Source organism: Triticum aestivum, chromosome 1D (genome assembly GCF_018294505.1).
Source record: "Triticum aestivum cultivar Chinese Spring chromosome 1D, IWGSC CS RefSeq v2.1, whole genome shotgun sequence".
Classification (NCBI taxonomy): domain Eukaryota; kingdom Viridiplantae; phylum Streptophyta; class Magnoliopsida; order Poales; family Poaceae; genus Triticum; species Triticum aestivum.
The window spans coordinates 214,617,877-214,641,518 of NC_057796.1; the positions used below are offsets into that span (position 1 = coordinate 214,617,877).

At 41.9% G+C, this 23,642-nt stretch overlaps 1 protein-coding gene and 1 long non-coding RNA gene across 6 annotated transcripts; one reads left to right on the forward strand and one right to left on the reverse strand.

Annotated features, from left to right (window-relative positions):
• Positions 1 to 7,098: 7,098 nt before the first annotated feature.
• Positions 7,099 to 13,140, reverse strand: LOC123181065 (uncharacterized). Of its 5 annotated transcripts, none has more exons than XR_006491484.1 (11): positions 12,551 to 13,140; positions 12,398 to 12,460; positions 12,240 to 12,301; positions 11,942 to 12,145; positions 10,748 to 10,983; positions 10,024 to 10,095; positions 9,792 to 9,953; positions 8,356 to 9,141; positions 8,172 to 8,279; positions 8,000 to 8,088; positions 7,099 to 7,671 (listed from the first exon to the last, which is right to left on the reverse strand). It is a non-coding gene; the product is annotated as an uncharacterized lncRNA (long non-coding RNA). The 5 variants fall into 5 exon arrangements; XR_006491481.1 differs by adding an exon at positions 9,425 to 9,515 and having other exon boundaries at positions 12,240 to 12,460; XR_006491482.1 differs by adding an exon at positions 11,367 to 11,466 and having other exon boundaries at positions 12,240 to 12,460.
• Positions 13,141 to 13,730: 590 nt separating this feature from the next.
• Positions 13,731 to 23,423, forward strand: LOC123181066 (probable serine/threonine protein phosphatase 2A regulatory subunit B''delta). Its single transcript, XM_044593280.1, has 13 exons — positions 13,731 to 14,185; positions 17,265 to 17,513; positions 17,648 to 17,750; positions 17,833 to 17,932; positions 18,757 to 18,862; positions 18,986 to 19,076; positions 20,009 to 20,150; positions 20,413 to 20,560; positions 20,665 to 20,774; positions 21,058 to 21,214; positions 21,367 to 21,492; positions 21,571 to 21,716; positions 22,787 to 23,423. Exons 1-12 carry the CDS (start codon positions 14,033 to 14,035, stop codon positions 21,709 to 21,711), a joined length of 1,626 nt encoding a protein of 541 aa, XP_044449215.1. The 5' UTR covers positions 13,731 to 14,032; the 3' UTR covers positions 21,712 to 21,716; positions 22,787 to 23,423.
• Positions 23,424 to 23,642: the final 219 nt, after the last annotated feature.

Consider the following 23,642-nt stretch of genomic DNA (forward strand, 5'->3'; position numbering starts at 1 on the left):
TGTAGGGGATTGTTGGTGTACCGGCCTATCTATCGGTTAAGGGGACCTCTTCGGAAAAACTGTGTCTCGGTCATCCGTTTCTCAAACATCATGCAGTGTGAGAAATTCAACGGAGGAGATCGAGTCTTGTGGGGAAAAGTGCGCAAACCTCTGCAGAGTGTGCAAACTAATCATGGTTAGGCGTGTCCCCGGTTATGGACATCTTGAGTATCTGGTTATTAAATTATTGATTTGATCTCATCACTTTACTTAATTAATTTTGTTGGGTTGATAATACTGTTTAATTGGGATTGAGTTGGAGGAACCTTCTCAATGTTTATCAACCAACTTTGTAGTTAAGTAAAATATATTCCTTTGTAGTAGAGAAAAATTGGCTTTACGCAAAAATAAAAACCATAGAGCCTCCACCAGCCTTACATGCATGTAGTGTTAGCCGATATCTTGTTCATTGCTTTATAGTGTTATTTTGCCAGCATATTCCATGTGCTGACCCGTTTCGGGTTGCAACGTGTTATGTTGCCGACTTTTTAGATGAAGAGTAAGGTGCGCTAGGTCGTTGTCGTGCACTCAGCTATGCCGTTGAAGTTGATGGACTCATTTATCTTCGATGCTTCCGCAGTTATTTTTTAAGATGGACTTAAGCCATATTATTGTAATAAGTTCTCTTTTGAGACATTCGATGTAATAAGTGTGTGATTGAACTCTGTTATAAATCCTTCAAGTATTGTGTGTGTCAGCATTACCGATCCAGGGATGACACTTATACACAAAGATTTGACCGTCTGAGGTCGGATCACTACAAGCTACGAGATGTATAGGCGGATCGTTGACATGAGGAACTGTCTTTTTCCAGACAAAGATGAGGGATCGAGCCACATAGCAGTGGCAGGAGCGTCACAAGAAGTAGATGACTAGACGATCATTTCTCGTACTTTAGAATGCATGCAATTGTTTATTGAGGTGTCTGCGAATGATCTGTATAGTCACTTATGTAATTGGATGTTTATTTCAGTTATATATATATATATATATACATGTTATTCTATTGTAGACAGAGCAATTCACACGGCTTATTAGCAGCAATCGTCTGTGTTATTATTGGTCTTCGCACAAATTTTAGATTACGGACATGTTTGCCGCGTATCACACACATCTTGTTCAGTTGAACCATTTCCATTGTGTTGCCTAATCACACACAGTTCATCCTGGTGAACCATATGCTGTATATCGCACACGCCTTCATCTGGCTGCCCGTTTCTTTTGTGCCTCCTCATCCCAAACAGTTAATTGAGCTGAACCGTATGCCCTGCATCGCACACGCAACTAAATTCTGAACCGTGTTTGATGCATCTGTCATCGCAAACATTTTGCACCTTTTTTGACGGTTTTTTTACACCACCGTTTGCGACTATGGCATCGCACACAGTTTCGTCGAAGGGTCTCTGATCGTAGTGTCGCGTTTGGACCATCCTGCAGTAGTGCATCTATTGTTCTTCTAGTCAGATCCTCTATAAAACTGCAGATTATTTATAGCCTTATTTACTCATCTAAATATGTATAAATAGAGTTCTTCTCATGTGTTCTATTTGCTTCCATAATAATGGATGAACCAATCGAAGCAGCATGAATAATCAACACCCTTTGTCTGGGCATGCATCACGCTCTTGCTATCCTTAACACTCGGATGATAATGCCTTGTTGCTATGATGGCAAATTGTTCTCTCCCTAACAAATTCATCACAATTCCGGAATCATTATATATTGCTCGTACTTAACAATAAATCTACAATGCACACCATGTTCACATAATTTTGTAACAGCTAGTACAAATAAAGCAAAATTTCTTTATAAGAAGGACTTTTTTTACAAAAGTTGGTATATCACAAAGCCTGCTTAGATATTATAGCCTTCATTGCTAAGCCTTCTGTATTCATGATGCCATGGCTTAGGTCAAAGGAATGTTAAATTTGAAAGGTAATATTATCTACTTGAAGCAAGATTTCTCGAGCATCAAGATGCCTACCCCTACCACAACATCTTTGACGCTCTTGTTACGTGCAGCCCCGGCGATGCCGTTACCGAGAAGGTGAGTACGAAGCGATAAGCTCATTTAGACATCATTGCAACACTCAAACTTTCTAATTGCTTCCTTGTTCGAAATTTTAATTACTTGTGGGCCTCTTGAATATAATGATTCATGGATAAATAATAGTGTAGAGGGACTAATAATGACATCTCTCGCATTTTTTTCTTTTTGCGAAAGGAGATATTCATTATTGACATTGAACAACAAAGATCACCTTCCTCCCTAAAATAAGGGGGAACCAATTATCTGATTTTTATTAATCCCTCCAAATTTGATTGCTCCAGTATGACTATTTTTTTAGAAAGGGGAATATATTAATATCATGAAGATACCAATTACACCCAGCCTCTCCACCTACAAGATGCCGCAAGGACATCCAGGATGCACATAGCCAAAGAAAAATTAAAAATAAAGGAAAAAATAAAGGTCCCGCTATAGTGACCGACTCTTCTCAGCAGCCGCACACAAAACCACCACCAAATACAACACCTGTAAAACATCAAAGGTCTCCAAAAGCAACGCCTCCAAGAAGGAAACAGTGCACAAGCGTCGTTGTTGCCCGATCCAAGATCCTAGGTTTTCATCCCGGAGAAGTCCGAAATCTCAAAACAATTCCTTCAGCAAGGCAATTGCTAGGCACAACCAATGAAGGCCAGACCTTTAGGTTTTCACCCTGAAAGTCCCGGCTCAGTACCCGAGGGGCACCACCCAAAATGAATTCCTCTAGTGCCGTCGCACCCACTTTGACGCTGCTGCTCCTGAGAGTTATCAAACACCTAGCTGACTCCATCGCCTCGAAGGCCCCGTCCGTCTAACCGATCCTCTGATCTCAGTCACCATGACCTTCTCCACAGCTGTCTACACCATAGAAATCGAGAAGCCGACATGTCCCATGGTGTCAACAAACAACAGAGCTTCGCATCACACCCACATAAAACCTCATAGGTTGAAATGGACGTGCACGACCGAATTTTATCCGATCCAAATATCTTGGGCAAGATCTCCAATAGCAATTCCGAGACACGTCAATGACCAGATCAAGGAGGACCGATCATGCAGGACATTGCCGTGATGCGAGACGAGCACGAGGACCGCCACCTATATTATCACGGCAGCAGGTCCCCATGCCGCCCCGATCTAGCCCGCCGCCCGCCCGTAGCCAAGGGTTGACCTCCACCAACCCACCCAGATCCAGATCCAGCTCGGTTGGATCGACATGAATCGCGGCAACCACCGCCCAGCCCCTGCACACCGGCGAGACGAGCCCAGCCCGCGGCCCCAACGCGACCGCCAAGTCCACCTTGTACGCCTGAGCCAGGTCGCGCCGCCTGCGCTCGCGGCCTTAGAAGGTAGCCGTCACCAGCACAGGCACGCCGACCACCCCACAACGCAACCTCCCCGCGGACGCCTTGCCCAATAGCCGCTGCCGCCAACACATCGTGCCACGCCGCCTGCCTCGCGCACGCGCCGCGCCGCCCCCCAGATCTGACGTCCCGCGCTGCCAGGTTCTGACCAGGAAGGAGAAGAATCCCTGACGCCGCCCTGGCCGACTGGGCTTTGCCCGTCAGCTTGCGCCAGCGGCGACAGGGGAGAAGGGAGGAGGGGGTGGGTTCGGTGCCGGCGGCCTGGGCTCTCCTCGACGCCCACGGGGGCGCCGCGAGGAGTCGCGTTCTGTTTCCCCCGTCCAACCGTGCGCATTGGTCCACCTCACAGTGAGCAGTATGACTATTAAAGCAACTATTTAATTAAAGAGAATCCATATTGATCTGGTCACTATAATTGCAAAAATGAGGATCCAATCAAGTTATTTAATGTAGAGGCAGAACACCTACCAAAAAAGTATTGAGTCAAGTGAACGAGTGAAAATGTCTAGATTAACCGACCAGGTCATAAGAATGAAAACGGGTAAACTATAGAAATGTAGACACTCGAAGAACATGGAAGTTTTCCAATGTGTTTCTCCATTTTCAGCTTCCTGTGTTGCACACAAAAAAAGAATAACCTCCACAAAATCTGAATACCAGGACCCAGTAGGTTCTGTTGTTGTGTTTACTGGATGCCCCAACCCTTTGTCAGCCTCTGCACGAACTTCTAACTAGATTGATTTCAACTATTCACATAAATCTCAACAATTGGTCATGACCATGTATGTCTCGCTGCCCAATGACAACGCAACATGAAACATGCTAGTGGTTCGGGCCCGCCATTGGGGGCCGCTTGAGAGGAAGTTGAGCGCGTATTTCTCCTTCTTAAAGAAAAAAAAGGAAAAACTTCACCTTCATCTCAAAACTTAAAAAAGAAACCTTTTCACATCCATCTCGAAAATAAAAAAGGCTAAGAAACTTTTCTCTAATGGGAAAAGGAAAAAATGCCACACTTCCATGTTCCAAAAAAATCTCCAAAAAACATAAAAAGTTTATCACCGCGGCCAACCAGCATGCACCATGTGGCATAGGTGGCTGATCGCCCTTTCATTCGGCCTTAATGCAGCATGCACCATGTGGCATAGGTGGCTGATCGCCCTTTCATTCGGCCTTAATGGGTTTAATTCCACGAGTAGGATAATTCGATACTCCTTGCACAAACCATGAGATACATTTAATGATCCTTATGCTCATATTGGCGTTGCCTTGTCAGTTAGCATCCAATGCACGGATTTAGTGGATCCGCTAGTTCACGGATGCAATTCAGTTTGGCTATCGAGAATATGATGCAGAAACAAAGTCTCAAAAGTCAATCCATCAATTTTTTGTTGTATGCAAAACCGGTAACAATACGAAAATATCAATATTTGTTAGTATTTTTTTGCGGGTCAATATTTTTAATCTAACTACAAAGTAGAAACATAGTTATGAAGTTCATAAAAATAGCCAATTATACAACTAAAAAAGGTAAAGATACCTTTCACAAAAAAGAGAGGTAAAGCTAGCAGCAATCAGCTATCATTACTTCCTAATTCTAATAAATAAATTCGCAAACAACACTACTAATAGAATACATTACAACTGGCAACCTATGTGAACTTTTGATTAGTGAAATATGTAAGGTACCATGTCAGCTACATGAATTCACATGGGTTGCAACATGTTGTCAATCACAAATATACATGAACTAAAAATATTGCGCCCATATGGGCTCAAACAGTAAACGGAGAACATAATCCAAAGTTAGACAAGCACTTGAACATCGCCTTTGTCCCATTGTCAGGGCGAACGACCCGCAACCATTGATGACTCGCATCAAGACGCACAACCCCCCTAATCTTGTTGTAGCCTACAACACGCCTGAAAGATTGAGTTGTCGGAGATTCACTGGAAATGCAGATGACAACAACAGGGTGGTGTCTTGCACAATGAAGACCATGAGAGACGAAGCCAGATAGTGGAGAGCATGACAAGGCAAGTATCCCCTTCGTCAAGTGAACCGCAATCTCAATTACCCTCACAAATTTAATATGCTCGCATCTACCCTCCTCACCGCCAGGCTCACCACGTGTGCCGTTGTCGATGACCATCCAAATCATGGCATCCATCCTTCTCCTCACATGCCGATTTTTTTATTGGACATGGCTATGATATGATCGTTGTTATGTGGCAGCACACACCTCTATAGGCGTCGTCGCGGGATAAGACGCCAGAGGAAGCCGATCAGAAGGCGACGCATGTTGGCGTGGAGATGCGGAGTGGCTGAGCGAAGAGGCACGTTGAGGCTCCACGGGAGAATGAGAGGAGGTTACCGCCTGACGGGAGATATGGAAGGAGGTGTCATAAGGAGTAGAGCAAGGCGACACTTTCCCCCCGCTCTCCGATCCTTGATGGTGTCTTTATGTGATGGCCGATCAGATTAAATTAGATTGCATCTCACTTCTCTCGAGAGCATTTTTGACCTCTTGTTATAATTTTGAAGATACTTTCAACTAAATATCACCTGAATGACCATACATATTTCAAATAGATATTGATAATATAACAAGACAACAATGTAATATTCATATCGCTTTCATTTGCGAGCATCGAAGATCATCAATTATTATCACTAGATGACCCGTTGCGCCAATGGCGCAAAGGCCGAGTGTAAACCAAGTATTGTAAGAGTGATAGTTAAATAACAGTCTAAGCAACAAATAACCGATAGTTAAATGCACATGATGGTCTTAGGGGATTGCAAAAGATCCAAAAGGATGATAAACACAGAAGTCTTGGTAGGCATTCATACTAATATTAAGTTATATAATAAGGGGCTCTTGCAACTTGCTTATATTGAGTAGACGATCAGGCTCAATCCCTTGAAAGTGCACTTGAAGGCGAAAGCATATGGTTGCCCTTTGTTCATGCTAGATGACTCGTGGCACCCATGGCACAAAAGGCGGGAGTGAGCAAGTATTTAAACCATGCATATGAGATTGATTAAGAACCAACTTAATAAATACTTATTTTCCATTAAATTCATGCCAGCGGTCATGCCAGTGCCCATAGTTCATGCTGGCGGCCAGCCCTCTTGGTGGAACGACCCGTCACGCATACATCAGCACATTCTTGGGCGGCGCCACCTTTTTGCAGACAGTGTAGGGCATGTTCATGGTGGAGGCGAATCACCCATGGCAAGCGGCCGGGAGAGCAAGCGAGCGGGAGGTTTCCTGGGAAAGGAATGGAAATTGGGGTGGATGTGCCATCGACTGGTGGTCCAAGGGGCTGGACAAGGGCGGGCGTCGCACGCATACACTATGTGTCCGCACCGACGCAAATCCGGCCCGAATTTGGGTCTGAAATGGGTCGCGCATGGACAAAGAGCGGACGCTCGTCCGTTTGCGTCGGCGCGTCGAGCCGCGAATTGTGCTAGTTACGATCCAAACGAACACGCGTGGACAGTTTGGGTCGGCGTGTTGGAGTTGCTCTAACATTCCTAGGAGTGCCATTGCAGGGCATCGAAGTAAACCAACAATTAATAAAGAGAAGTGAGTCCATATCATGTAGGTTTAGCAACGTATCAGCACACATCAGCAATTATTTTTCTGAGATACTCTATTTCACCAGGATGCTCTATTACTGAGTGATGCACATACTATTCATACTTGGCAGCTAGGCATGCTAATACGCCTTCGCCGACAAAAGGGTAACATGTACGCACTGTTTGTTCGTTAATATATATCTTTGCACAGGAAAAATGCAAAAGAACATCTGAAGGCTATCCATAGAATAACACTTCGGTGTCACTATCTAAAATAGTTCATCAACATAAATCATCTATCCTCATTAGTATGCAGTATACCATCCGTCATAGCTGGAAAGGGACGATACGAATCCTAGCCAATTACCTGGAAGTGATCAGAACAAGAGTTTTCAGAGTAGCCACTCCTCTACTTGATTCTAGCTTTAGCTATGGGTTGATTGAAGTTTTCAACACTGGGATAGGGGCTTCGGTCTTTGAGCTTCAGCCAGTAGAATTTCTGTCGAAACAATCAAAACATCGTCCTCTTGCCTGATCTTGGCTGCCCCTCGAATATATCAGACTATGGAAGTAGAATCAACAATCAACAAGGCCTAGTATGATCAGACTACGGTCTTAGTCGACGCCACACGTATGATCTGTTTCATCCCAAAGAAGAAACAACATATGATTTGGGTTTCAGCTTCTAAAAATATATAATAGTTAATAAACCAAGGCCCTACCAATCAATAATTTTATCTCCAGAAGTCCTTTACTTTGAGGTGAGTTAAGAGAGAGAAAAATATTGTATGTTTCCATATGCAGTTTTGCAGTGAATTTCAGTTACAACCAAAGCTCCTTAATAAATCATTTCTTGACCTTAGTTCTCATGAAACAGGCGACCTAAGGTAATTTCCATGTGGGAAGGAGTTGCTACTTGATTTAACATGAATGAACTAACAGTACATGCAATGTTAAGGGCCTTACCCCATCCGAAGCAGCAATAATTGACCACAGGTTTGGAGTTGAATCAGCCCTCTCGATTACAAGAATGAAATGTATATCCGCATTAGCACCTGGATATTAAAATAACAAATTAAATATTGAGTAAGCTCCCATTATAGATTTCCAAGACTTCCATAGATGACAGAAGCATTACTTTTCCTGAAGTCCTTGAGTTCATGAATAACATTGGCATCCTTCACGAACGAAACATCATAGAAATCAACACCGTCTTCACACCAAATTTAATATTTTCCCAATCCTTCTGTGTTGTAGCAGAATCATGTCAGGGTTTGTCGACAACTATATGACTAAACATGTTAGGGCTGAAACAAACAAACCTGGTGTAGATGGAAGAGCTGTGGTCTTTCCGCCTAAATTAAGGCGGTGCCTTGATTTTAGCTGTCGACCGTCAACTGCTACACCACTTGACCGTGCCGGTTGTGTTAGATGGAAGAGAATGTGTGGAGCTTAGGAGATAAAAAATCCTTCATCAACCAGATACTACGTCTCCAAATCCCCAACCAATAAGGAATAATTTTACACCGAGGGTACCAACAATCTGAATAAAATGATTTCCAGTTCACTTGTGTGCTGATCTAATATATAATGCTGTTCGGTTGTTAAGTTCAGAAAAATAGGGATATATAGCGGAAACAAAGGAGGTTCAGATTAAGTTAACTCTGTTGGGTCATCAGTCCGGGGTATTAACTCCTGATCAGCGCATTCAGCAACAACGACCACAACATATGCCCCTTCTTCTTTATCCTTCGATACAGGAACTCAAACAGGCTTCCCTTCCCTTCAACGTGGAAATCAATCTCAAGATTCACAGAAGTCAACATCTCGGCTGCTCAGGGTGGCATGAAGAGTAATGTGTCATGTGCTCCTTCCCGTAAGTTTGACAAGACCAATGCCATTCACAGCGCTCACAGCCTCCACATGTGCCGGTTGATCGCATGCTGAGTAATCTCCACTGCAGTTTGAAACACAAACGACCTGTCTATGATGCCAATGTCCACAGTTTTTGGGATCCATGTAATGGATATCCTCAAACCATGCCGTTTAAACTCTTTGAATATCGCCACTGCTCCTCTCATGGTTCCATCCCCGCCAATCGCATAGACCTATGAATTGTCATAAAAGGAATATTCAGATAGGATAGTAAGATTAAGGCCTCAAGAACAGGACCAATTGGCATGTGAACCAGCACATTTAACATTGTACTTGATTTTTTTTGGCAATAAAAACATGGAGCTGGGCCCATATACACCAGAAGCTCAGCTTGTTTTGTGAAAAAGGCAAAATCAGTTACTTATGTGCCTAACGGACCACCAAATAAAACACAGCCTCCTCTACATGCCAATAGTTCCAAGAAAAAGCAAATTTAAATGCAGATAAGTATAGCACCTCGGATCTGTACAATTGCAAATACACAATTGACAATCCCAATTCTTCTTCTTCTCTTCATCCTTGGATATGTATACGTCATGTTTGAAAACTAATATATTAGCAAATTTAAATGTGAGTGGGGGAGAAAGTAACAGGAAAATAGAGAGCACATCCGCAAGATTTCTTACAGTCCAGGAACGCAAAAAGCAGAGAAAAGCATGGCCCATCAAGGGTCTAGAACAAACAACAAGTAAACATCAGCGGCTTTGCCTATCTAGCTAAACAATTTTTCTTTGTTCTTTTCTTTTTGCTCAATTTTGTAAAAGAACAATCAATTAAGAAATAAGTCACCAACATATAGAGTACACTTAAAAAAAGAACTCACCCATACTGAAATAGTTCCAAAACAACAGCAAAGAATATGTGATGACATGCTTTGGCTAATGCGAGGAAATTGAATTTCAGTTTGATACGGATGTCTCATGGAGTGGCACTATCACTGGGGGAGTTTTTGTTGTGATTCTTCAGCATGCTCTTGAAGGCGGTCCTAAGAAACCAATATGAATAACTTCCAGGTACATATCATGATAAGTAAATGAGATATAGACATGAGCTACCTCAGGTGATGGTGCGTTTGGCATTGCCGTCATCATCAGAAAGCAGCATTGGTGCATTATAGCACCTGGTTCCTAACCAAGACAGAAAATAACAGCAAACGTAAACCCATCCGACAACAGCAATGGAGAGACTTATGTATCCAGTAAGGCAATGGACAGGGCTAGTTCATAATACATACATGCACACGAGCTTAGATTTCAGTGTAAGCTACAAACAGGGAATAAATCATTGTGCAATGTTAAAATTAGATAGAGAGAAGGGAAAAGATTGATTAGTAAATATATATATAGCTGCATGTAAATTTAATTGGATTGTTGGCTAAACAATTTCTATAATGTACATCTTTAAAAATACATTACAGTAACCTGGCCTAAAACTTAGATTCTGTGTGATGTTGCTTTGTTCATTAGTGAACTTTTGGGATGCTTGCCTGAATAAATTGGGATTACATAGGACCATAAGTACGTAGTTCTTAAGAGCTAAAATTGATCCATAATTCCATGTCTACGGATGCAACAATTCAGCTTAGACATCCAATCGTAGTTAGGTTCAGGTTCAGTCTATTTCATACAGCTAGCAAAAGCAAGTGGAAGGCCTCCACCCTAGGGAACTACTTGTTTGCATGTGCTCTGACTAAACTGAACAAGATCACTTGTATCTATGAAATGTACTACACACTTATTTTCTGCATAACAATTTTGTGACATCCATACACAAACATACCTGTAGGCCAATAACCAAGCCTGATCGCCATAATCCGCTGACAGATGCAAATTGCATTGACACAAACTGGAGCCCACGCAAGTGCCAAAAGTAGCACGTGTGTATGGCAAAGCTTCGAGAACATCCAATATTCCTGCTGAGAGCATGAGCAGATCCATGTCCGAGCCTCCATCGCTGTAATCTGGTATCCCATTCTCATCCTTGTCTAACCTTTGTCCTCCAAAAATCAAATTGTCCTGAACCAAAACAGAAAGAATGCGATTCATTTACTTTTAGCAACATGTAACAGAAAGCCTACTAAATCTTCCTTTGGTGGAATCTGCACTTTCATCTACCCATAAAGGAACAATTTTGCACAATAAAGAACACAGACGTCAAGGACTAATATAAATGAAGTGAGATCTTCGTTCCAAAAATAAGTGAAATTAACATGTCCATATCTGCTCCTTAGTATAAGTACCTACTCCTACTTAATGCCCAACAGTACATTCTTAGAAAATGAAGGGAAAACGGAATAAGTTTAGAACTGAAGTATGCTTGAAGCCCAATAGTACAGTATGTCTGAAGCCAACAATCCAATGACCCTGCATAAGAAATAATTATTGAATATTTTTCTGACTTGATGCAGGGTCATGGGATTGTTGGCGGCTGGAAGACGGCGCAAGGTAGTTGCTCGTTGTATAAAATACACATCAAGAAAAGTCAACCCACTCATACTTCTACAATGGCAGGGGCAAATCAAAATGGATAGAAGAATTAGTACAATCCTAAAATCTGGAATGCAAATTGCTTCTTCAAACAACTGGGCTTATTAACTCAATTATACACAGTCACACTTGCTCAGAGATTAGATAAATCACAGATGTAAGCAATATAAAGAGGCTCAAACATTAAATAAAACAGGAATGTAAGAAATATGAAGTGCAGGTCTCTGTACACCTCACACTTCTCATTTGTAGTGCACAAGTCGTCGGATGGTTCAAAGGGGGATATAATACAAAAGCAAGATAGGAATACAAGGTGCAGGTTTCTGTACACCTCACACTTATCATCTGTAGTGCACAAGTCATTGGACGGTTCAAAGAAGGATGAAATACAAAAGCAAGACAGGTTTAGGTAACACATTCAAGTGTGATTATTAATGTATCATCACACACTACAAAATATAATTATTGACTCGATAGCCGGACCTACCTGGCATATCAAGAACAGCCTCAAATTCTGAAGAAATGAGGCATCATCCGGGGTAAGTATGCCAATGATCATATCCTCACAATTGATCTGGACTTTTTCTTTTTCCAACTAAACTGATAACTTTGTGTTATCTATCAGATACGAGAGGTAATAAGATAAGACCAAAAGTATCTCTTCTTGAATTCCATTCTCGGTAGTAACAATCTGGGAGAGAGAAACCATATCATTTATATTTCCTTGAAGTATGAAAATACTGCAGTAATGTGAAGGAAAAATTCACAGAACCTGGAGTGCTCACCTAGGTCTTAAAAAACATCTATTGCTCTCAACCTGTCCGCACCATTCTAAAACTTCCACTCTCTGCAGCAAAAACAAAAGGAAACCACCAAACTGAGTATTGCATCAACCACGAAACAATAATCTAGAAAGGTAATGGAATTGAGGACACGCCCCTACGGAAGCTCCCATTTGAACAATTAAACCAGCAGCTGCAAATTGTACATCATTAGACCCTGCTTCCTGCAAGCAATTCATCAAGCACTCCATGAGCACAAAAAAATGAATCATTAGGAGAGAGATGGAAAAGAGTGGCGGAGAGGATAAGCATACCTGTAGCAGAGCCCGCTGTCACCATTGGTGTAGGAACCTCCTCGACATCAAACCCTAGAAATGAAATAGAATGAAATTAATCAAGAGAGGAAGGAATCAGAACAAGGATCTCGCATGGGGAGGCAGAAGGCAGCGTTGTGCTCCAACGGATGGGGCTGGTAGGAGGCCGAGACGAGGTCCTCATCGGTGAGCTGGAAAAGTTGGAGACGAGCAGGATGGTTCCAGACACGGATCGAGGTGGTTCCGAAGGTGAGAGCACCTCCACGAGCGCCTCCATGGTGCAGCACATGCCGGAGCTCCACGAGCAGCCGCGACTGGCAGGGCGCGCCGGCGCTCCGTGCTCTCCTGCGGGCTTGGCTCCTTCTCCATCGCACCCCCTCTTCTCCACTTCACGTCCCTCCTCCTTCCTGGTTCTCCACTCGACAAAGCGTCGGGAGTTGGCGAGGGCGGGGCCGAAGACGGGGGAGAAGGAGAGAGGGCGGCGGCCTAGGGGAGAGGCGGCAGCTTGGGGGAGAGGCAACAGATTGAGGAGGAGGAGAGGAGGCGGGGATTGGGGGAGACCGGGGAAAGAGGAGGCAGCGAATTGGGGGGAAAGAGGAGCAAGCAGGACAAAAAGCGACGCCCACCCACGAGACCGACAGATGGGCCCGGCGCGGCTGAAGCGGAAGGGCTGCCGCTGGGTGCAAGAAGAACGGTAAAAAATGCACTGCGAACCCGCGATCGCTCCTGCCAACCCACGTTCTATCGCCGCTGCTTTTTTTTATCGGAACACAGGCACACACACCGTGTGGCTGCGAGGCTGGCCCGCGGGCAAGGCTGGCCTATCTGTCATCAACTCTGGCCTGATTACGCAGCGTACGCAAAAACGAACGCCCAGATTTTCACCACAGCGATGGAAGGTACATCGACAATGGACACCGATGCATATCGTGCGAGCAGGATCGGTTTAAAACCGCGATGGCGCTGGTTTAGCGGGTACTCTAGGAGGCTTTATATGTTCAATTACAGGAAAGAAAATAGAACCGAAAAACACAAAACCGCTTCCACGCACGGGTTTGGCTGCATTCTGAGCCACATCAGCTCCATTCAGCCACACGGAGCGAAAGTGCCATCGGAAAGACGATTTCATTTTGCCCTCCGCTGTTATATCGACGCCCACCATTAGCCAGCAGCCTAGCACCACCATCTTCCGCTCTCCCCTCCCCCCGGAACCCCCTCCCCCCATCTCCTCCACCTGTTGTCGCTCGCTTGTCCCGGCCTAGGGTTTCGCCTCCACCCGTCCCCGGCTCTCGCCTCAGATCTCGACGCCGGCGACCCCTGATCCTCCTTAGTCGTCCGCCGCCGACCCCGCCGAGTTCCGATTCGCCACTCACCTCACGCCACACCACCGCGTCCTCCAGCCTCTGGACGCGCTCGCGGGGGACAGATCTAGGGTTTGGGGCCTTGCTTGGTGCATGAGAAGGGCACCAGGGTCTTGACGGCATGGAGGTGGAAGCGGCGAGGAGGGATGCGTCGGCGCTTGACCCGGAGCTGCTGCAGCTGCCAGAGCTCGCGCCGGGCGCGCTCCGGGAGAACTCAAGCATAGCCGAGGCACTCTACTTGCAGTGGCTCGTGCTGCCTGAGTCGTCCAAGCTGGTAACCTCTCACCCGTCCTCTTGCCCTCGCGTGCTCCTTTGGATTTGCTCATATATTGGCGCGGTTCGTCCGTTATTTTGCGTGGCTAGCGTGATCTCCTGTTGGAACTCTTGGAAAAATGTTGTTAGAACGCTCTGCCTTGGTGGCGCCTTGTGCTGCAGTGCCTCTCTATGAGTTTAGATTGTTATGTTCGTATCAGGATTGCTAGCTTAAGCCGAGGATACAAAGCGACGGGGTCTGGTACATCAAAGGCTAAGGTCCTGCGGGAGATTGTGATTGTAGTAATTTTTGCGGAAATATGTACTTGGCCTGTTTCTTCGGGTGCTTACTTTCTGCTCCTCAGTTGCCGTGAATGAATATGTACCATCTGTACTAATTTGGTTTCTTGAACCGATGTGCTTACTTGTGGTTTTTGAGATGAGCCCTCACCGTATGCATCAGCTTTATCATTATATTAAAGATAAAGAAATGTTGGTATGATAGTCAATGTTGCATGTGATTAGAGGAATGATGGATTTCAGGAGATGTGGACTCTGATGCTGTACCGAGATCTAGTGCTATCAAAGATTTGTTTTATGCTACAGCAATTTGTGTTATACTTTGAGCCCATGCTTACTTAAAATGATAGTTCACTCTTCTGAGGACATTTTTGCAGTGGTACACTGTGCTAGAGATCTGGCTTGAATTGTCTGCTTTTGTCTCTTTGGGTTACTTTAGATTGTTTTGTTTGGATGATGGTATTCCTTTTGCCAAGCAATTACTATGTAAATTTTTGATGGAGGGTCTGTTCTGTCATTTACTTGGACTTTTGAGATTTATATGCAATGATACAGGTATGCATCAGTGTTCTTGATAGTAAAACGTGCTAACTTTTCTCCTTAGTGCACTCATGGAATTTGAAGTTGCTATTTCCTGGTTGCAATCTGTTTGAGTATTGCTCTGGTGATAGGTGATAGTCAATGGCTTCATGTGAGAAGGTCGAATTGTTGCTCCGTGTGCATATTTTGTTGAGCTCTTTTTGGCTGCTAATTTGATGCATACCTGTGCAGAACAGTAGATAAAATGCAACATAGACTATATAGCTTTTGTTGACAATATCATATATGGTGTTACCTGTAGTGTTATCACGGTCTCAAGGCTTTACCATTAGTGTGTCTTGCTCTCCCAAATGATGCTAACATTTCGTTGTTTTGTCTGCTTTGTTATGTTGAATGTTGTATTGGATGTTACGTAGTGTTATGGGGTGGACATAGCATAGTAGTCAATGGCATGTTACCTTTTTCTGTGGGAGACATGATGTTATCAAATAGGTCAGCAGATGACATGACTGCTTGCCTCGACTGGCAGCAGTCCAGGAGACAGAGGGACTCCACTTCCCCTTGCTGTCGGCCTTTTGTAGTTCGCAACCACCGTGCATCGTCACCTCCCTGCTCAGCGCTATCGCTTTGCGAACACACCTGTCACATTGGGCTTTCTTAGCTCTTTCATCTTGCTGATTTTCTCTGCTGCTTGTTGTGCATCTCACTTGTTAGCTGGATGCCCTCTGCCTTGCTGCTTTGGTGCCCAATGCTTCTGCTAGAGAAGGTGTCTGCCTGTTGGTAATTGAGCATGGGAGTAGGGAGTGGATGCTTTGATGTTCTGTTGTCTTCAGGCGATGTTTTGGACCAAGTGGCTAGGGGGATATGTATTCTCCATTTTTGCCTTGTTATATATGTTCTATATGCGATGATTAGGCTAAGCTAAGATATTGTCTAGTGTCACCGACGCGGCGTTCCTTGCTCCCTAAGCTGTCGTGATAACTGTGTAGTGCTACACATGTATTGGAATATGTTTGATTTTCCATGTGTGATTATTTGACTGGATTCTTTGCTCCCTAGGCCGCCGTTATAACTATGTAGTGCTATATATGTATTGGGATATGTTTGATTTTTCATGTGTGATTATTTGACTGGATTCAGGACAATATAGATCTACTATATGGGCTGGCTTCTTACATCTTGTATTTCAGGCATTGCTCAATATATATAGTAACATAGCAGATGTTTCAAGGTTTAACCTCTCTGCATATATGGTTCTCCCTCCATAAAGAAATATAAGAGCGTTTAGATCACTAAAGTAGTGATCTAAATGCTCTATATTTCTTTACAGAGGGAGTGTATGCTTGAAATAGCTCAATCTTCTAGGAATATGTAACATATGTTGAGGTTTGTTCTATACTTCATTAGTGGGACCTTAAATGAAGTTGAAGTCCGCTAGTTTCTTGTAGCCGTGTATCTTGCAGCTACACTGTTTTTCTCTTGGGTTTGTTGTTTCTTGGGTCCTTGGGCCATTTTGTACTTGCCATCGGCACCTTCTTCTTAATGGAATACTAGCAGCACTCCTGCTAAATTAAAAAAAAGTTGCGTGCTTGTATCAGCAACTGTAATATTAAGTAGATTAAATTGAACAGATTAGTCCAAGATTTTTCTAAAAAATTGAAATAGAGGCTAGTCCAATCAATATAGGATAGTGGCTGAACTCTCAAAATGATAGGTGGTGCAACTGTACTTGGAATTGTGACAATAGGCTTCCGAGGCACTAGAACTTTTAATTTCATTGTGTGCTCTTTTCTTGGCTTTGGTTACTCTGTTATCTTACATATTAAATTTCTTAAGGTGGTACACCTATAATTCTAACTCGATTACCACTTAGTTTACCTTCTATGTGATGCATACAGATACAAATCATTGTTAGTTAAATTTACTAACACATTGTAATTTGGTGAAAATTATTTATCTATGCTTACTGCTCAGGTTCTGTATATATGTATCATTATAAAGCACTTCAATAGCGCTGTTTGACTGCTCTTCTGTTTTTGATATTCTTAGATATCTGTTGAAGTAACAACTTGATGTTTTATGCACTTTGCTTTCTTTGTCATATAAGCCTTTCTATAATTGATTCTGTGGCGTGGGATGCTACTGTTTTTGTAAATTAGAAGCATTGTACATTGTTGCGTAAAAAAGCAATAAATTTGTTTCTATAACATACTTCTGTTGGATGTATCATTTCTTATAATATTTGGTTTCTTCGCTACTAGGTGAAATCTTTGATTGAAGATGCAAAAGCCGGTGCCACACTGAATGTTGCTGGGAGCTCTGCTAGCACAAATGCCGCTTCAAGTAGTTCTTTGCCGTCAATGTTCCCTGCTGGTAGTGCCCCCCCACTTTCTCCCAGGAGCACTGCTGGCTCTCCCCGTGTTATGAGACGAGGATCTAGTGCTGGACCATCATCCTTGGGATCTCCTCTAAAATTAGTCAGTGAACCTGTGAGAGAAGTTATACCCCAGGTGCTTCCCATCTGTTTTTTGTTTGTTTGAGAATGGCATCTGTGCTTGTTATTATTCATGTAATATTTGTTCCTACTATAGCTATTTAAGCATCTTCCTTGTTAGACTTAGTTCTGTATTCATCTTGTTTGCAGTTTTACTTCAAACATGGGCGCCCTCCACCAAAAGATTTGAGGGAGCAGTGTTTGTCTAGACTAGATCACCTTTTTTTTGCCGGGGAAGGACTCCAGATTCAAGGTGACCTTATTTGAGGATTTCTTTTGTTTTGTCCACATTGAAATGCATTCTTAACTTTGAATGTCTTATTTGCACATATCAGAATTCAGACCAGTTATAAAAGACATATGCAAGTTGCCATCGTACCTCTCTGGTGTTCTTTTCAAGAAGATTGACGCCACTTGCTCTGGAACTGTAACAAGGTGTGCTGTTTATTCAATACCTCAACATGGCTACACTAGTGTTAGTGTATATTTAGATATAGTGAATCTTAGTTGTTCCATCATATTTGGCACTGAGAAATACTTCATGCAGCTACCACATGGACCTCCTAACTGTAGCCAAAATTTAGTAGAACACAAAGTTCATTATGGAACATTAACCTGTTTCAAGTGCTGAGAAATCTTCGAGATATTCAGACTCCATAGTAAAATTAGCATTTGATTGCACAATCAGTGTTGGAAATCTGTGTGTTCCTGGTGGTTTCCACTTTTCCTGCGTGGTGGGAGGGTAAATCCCTCCAGTTATTATTCCTGCTTTTTTAAAGAGATAATAATACACACTACTGTCTGTGCAAGGTTCAACAAGCACAGTACCCTGCCCATTATAATTAGGCAGACCAGAAGCAAGCAGAAACTGCTCATCTTGGTTTTGTAACCCTGCTTCATATACGGTTATCCACCAATGCGTTATCCTTGCTATAATAATAGTTTGGCACTGTTTTCTTCTTCAACCAGTGTGTATGCTTCTGGATTGTTTTCTTGCTTGTGTTTGTAAATTTGAACTTACAGAAGCTTATCTTTTCTGGACTAGGATGTCAGGTTTCATTTATCACATTGCCTTATGATAGTAACATTTAATCTAACACTTCTGTGGTCTCATGTATATTTAACAATTGTTCAGGAATGCCATGTCTCGGTTGGTAGTTACTTTTTGGCTGCACAGTTTTGATGTCAATTCCAGTTCTTACTTAACACCGATATTTTATATTTCGGTTTTGACATGTTACTCTCTTTTTTAAACTCAGGGACGCATTTATCGATTACTGGTTTAATGACAATAAGATCACAATGGACACTGCTACCCAGATATTTGAAATACTAAGAAAGCCAGGCTACAGTTATCTCACTCAGGTCAGCATTTCTTTCCTCTTTTTGGTCTTGGTAGGCATGTATATATGACTCCAACTGGACAAGATGATTATTCTATATGTTTGTTTTCTTGAAGGGAATACTAATTCTCCATAATTTGCGCAGGAGGATTTTAAGCCTGTTCTAAAAGAACTCCTGGCAAGTCACCCAGGTTTAGAGTTTTTACAAGGCACTCCTGAGTTTCAGGACAGATATGGTAATCGCTGTTATGTGTTGTTCAAGTTGCCTAGTAGTTAGCTCTATCACCAGTATTCTTTGTATATTTGCGCATTAGATGTGCATTTTGAGTCATCTGTTCTTTCAAAAGCCAATGATGATAGTAGCTTATATGATGAAAAAGAAATGATCCCTGGCAAAGTGATTTCATTTGTGAATTCTTGTTATGTTTTTTCAATGTAGCCTTTTTGGTTATGTCCTCCACATCTTTTGAGACAGATACCCTTTTTAGCCGCGTATGCCAAAGAGATGGAGTATAATTTTTTAGTGGGGCTAACACTGAAATAAAATAAGGCATCGTTTCCTTCATAGTTCTGTTTGCGTAGAGCTGACGAGAATTGAGTTGAGCCTGAGATGGTAGTAAGGAAGTCCTGGAACCGATCGTAGATTGACACCCCTGCACTTTGGTATTAGAAAGTTAAACCTGAATGGTTTTGCTATCTGAAGGTATGCTTATAGGAATTCTAGTGTGTTCTACAATAAACCTGTTGGCATTGGGAACTCTCCGTATCAACATCTAAAACATGGTCTTTCTGTCTATCTTAAGAACTCATAAGTGGTTCATCATCCTCTGCTATAAATGTTGAAGTATTTTAGTCTGTTCTACAGTAGACCTGTTGGTACGGAACTCTTCGTATTAACATCTAAAATATGGGCTGTCTTTCTGTCTATCTTAAGAATTCATATTTCTTCCTTAAAAATAATCTGTTATTTTCTCGTGTTCAGTAACATAGGAAAATGATAGCTTTAGTCATGAATGTTGTATGCAAGGACAAGCTGTTGTTTGTAGAGGATATCTATTTTCCCCAGTAATAACATACTTTTTGATTTTGTGATGAATGGATATTCCGAACTAATGCTGGTTTGCTGCATCTCATTCATCTGCTTATTATGTTTTAATGTGTTTTTCAGCTGAGACTGTAATATACAGAATCTTCTACTCCATAAATAGATCTGGAAATGGTCATCTTACCCTTAGAGAGCTAAAACGTGGGAATTTAGTAGCTGCAATGCAGCAACTGGATGAGGAAGAGGATATCAACAAAATACTGAGGTAATTCATGGATGGAACTGTACAAATTCCTTAAATGCCGCGTGTGCATGTATATTTCCCAAGATCTCTCAGTAGAATATGGTTTCCATTACACTATGCTTTAGCTCCTTACGAATTCTGTTCTTTCAAGAGCTCCTTCATTATGTGGTTGTGATGGCCAACAGGAATTTCATGGCTTCAGTTGATTCTACTATATGCTGCAAATCAAGCATATTTTACATTGTTTTCCTATAATTTTCTGACTTTGTCGTATCTGATGCAGATATTTCTCATATGAGCATTTTTATGTAATCTACTGCAAATTTTGGGAGCTGGACACAGATCATGATTTCTTGATTGATAAAGAGAACCTTATCAGATATGGAAATCATTCGTTGACCTATAGAATAGTCGATAGAGTCTTTTCACAGGTTAGTCCATTACTAGTTCTATTACTAGTTTATATTGAGAGCCGAGATGTTAGATTGCATTAATGTTGCTTACTGTGCACTTCCATATTTTTTTTCCAACTAAGGTCCCAAGGAAATTCACAAGCATGACCGAAGGAAAGATGGGTTATGAGGATTTTGTTTACTTCATCTTGTCAGAGGAAGATAAATCATCTGAGCCTAGCCTTGAGTACTGGTAATTGTGTTCTCCCGGTTTGATATGTCTTCTGTTTTGCCTGTAACTGTTTTATTATCTGAGGCATTGATGGCAAACGAGTGAACAAAGCCCCAACAATTGGGTTTTAATGGAAATGTTTTTTTAGTATGTGATTTTTCTACACAATTTTGCTACAAATTTCCAACATGAAGTTATGGGTATGGGACACCTATATGTTATATCATGTCTGCAACTCATATTATATACAGTTTGTGGTAAAGTATGTTCCTTCATCTATTGAAACGCCTCACACTCTTTACAGGTTTAAGTGCATTGATCTTGATGGCAATGGTATTTTAACTACCAATGAAATGCAGTTTTTCTATGAGGAGCAGTTGCATCGTATGGAGTGCATGGCACAGGAACCTGTGCTTTTTGAGGACATACTATGCCAAATGATTGATATGATTGGACCAGAGGTATCATCATCCTGGATATAACTGATTCATTTACCCCCTGTTTGGAACAGTGGAATCCAAAGGCAATGAGGAGGAATTGCATTGTTCTCTACAAAATTCATGCATTCAGTCATGCCCTTAACTGCATTTCATAAAGCTTTTCCTTTGTGCAGAATGAGACATATTTTACATTGAGGGACTTGAAAAAGTGTAAACTCTCGGGAAATATATTCAATATCTTATTTAATCTGAACAAATTTATGGCATTTGAAACTCGTGATCCATTCCTCATTCGCCAGGTAATCACTGTTTTGCAATGAAGTGTTTGAATTCACTGCATTTATTTAGTTAAAAGGTTGTATGGTTTTTAATTGCAGGAGCGTGAAAATCCAACTCTAACTGAGTGGGATCGGTTCGCCCATAGGGAATATATCAGGCTGTCGATGGAAGAGGATGGTGAAGATGCTTCAAATGGAAGTGGTGATGTGTGGGACGAGTCACTTGAAGCTCCATTCTGAATCATGTGAGTGCTACTAGTGCTTTCTGGATGAACTTACAGATTCAATACAGATGGCTACTTGGCTAGTGAATTATGGAAACCACAGAGCATTGTTAAGATCTCAGAATTTTGATTCCATGGGTTTAGAAAATTTGGACCATCTTAATATTTGCACTTCAATCGTTATTTTACCAGACTACTTCCAAGAATAGGTGATTGCATTATTCCCTCTTAGACCTGCCTTTCATAGTGACACACATCTCCATTTTCCAGTTCCTAAAAGAAAACATGTTTTCAATTCCCAACCTATTAAGGAAATAATCTGTTTTCATTATTCAAAATGTTTAGTGTTGTCCATCTCTACTGTCCAAGAGATAAATGTTGGCAATTTCTTAAGTTCCGTATCTGAAGTTTAATATCGCCAGTGTGGGTTGATTAGCAGTAAAAACTGAATTGTGCTTGAGTGGTTTACGCAAAAACTGCTGTCAAGTATACTCCCGTCATGCAGAGAATTTTGAATCTGGTGCCAGCGGCATGTCCTCATATTTCATAACCCTCCACCCCCTTGAGCCAACACATGGTTCCGTTTTATCTCTCGTATAAGCTGGTCATTGGTGCAGATGCAATGGTTTTTTCAGAGCATTTTTGCTTCCTGCGTCTTTGCCGCGTTTGATGTTTATCAAGTTAAAGCTTGTATAAACTATAGTAGCCAGTACGATTGGTGAGTTTCGTCCAATCAAACAATTACTCTGGCCATTCATGTTAGTTATAGTTCTAGAATTTGTGGCAGTCAAAACTTTTCAGGTTTGACCATCAATATAGAAAGAATTACCGTCATATCAAATTGAAATTAGTAGATTTTTCATGAAGTCAAAGTGTCATGTCCTAACCTACTTATATTGTGATTCGGAGTATGTTCTGATGTACCACGAGTTTATTTTTATTTTTCATCTATTTTTAACATGTATGTGACCTGGTAATTTGGCTCTGTTGATATGATAGAATGATGATTTGATGAGAATAAAACAAATCATGATATGTTTACAGCTACTTCCTTTGCTGAACTGTTCCAGAACTGTCTTTCCCATTAACAGGCCTCACACTCCTAATTGGTTGGATATGGATGAAATTGGTTGGGAAGTTGAAGAAGTGTAAAGGTTTTGGCTAGCCTGTGGAGGTCATTGCAGGCTCGAAGCAGTTTCAGTAACACCAAAGACTACTTATGAGTTTTACTGTGCAGGTCTGATTTGATATTATCAGTTGTCCAGTTGTGCAAACATTTTTGCTTGCCAGGAAGAATGTGGAAGTTGATGTGAGGGCCTCCTGCATATTGACAAGGCAACAACCTCAACAGTCTCAAAGCTAAAGTGGGGAAACTTCTGTGGTCTACCTTTCTCTCATTGTGTTCTGATTGTTGCGTTAGGGGGGGGCAGTTTATTCAATTGCTGTGCTCGAATTTTGGAGCTGAACTGTTGATGTTTGGCTGCCATTTTCCTTGTTAATCTGTGGGTGTGCGAGCAAGCAATGCCATCATTAACTTTGATCATCGTTTGTAACTTCCTGGTTCTGATTTCTGTTCAGTTTGGTATGCGTTTGTTGCGATTCTTGGTACATTTTGGTAGGTGGGGAGGGGTCTCAAAACATGGATGTGAGTTCGTCATTTGTAACATTAACAAGTAACTATGCATCAGGTGCATAAAATCTAAACAGGAAAGTAGTTTCCATTGTCAATCCAGATTTTGTCGTAGCATAAATTTATAGGATGTTTCATTTGTATATGCTGCGATACTGGCATTTGGTATTTTGCTTTTCAACTTGTGGAACTCTGCCGTTGTCCAAAGCATTCTTATTAGTAAAGTGCCAGTTATGGTACCGTGATGAAATTTGTTGTACTATGTCATGTATGCAAACATGTTGTACAATACATTTCACACGGAACTACATCTTTTT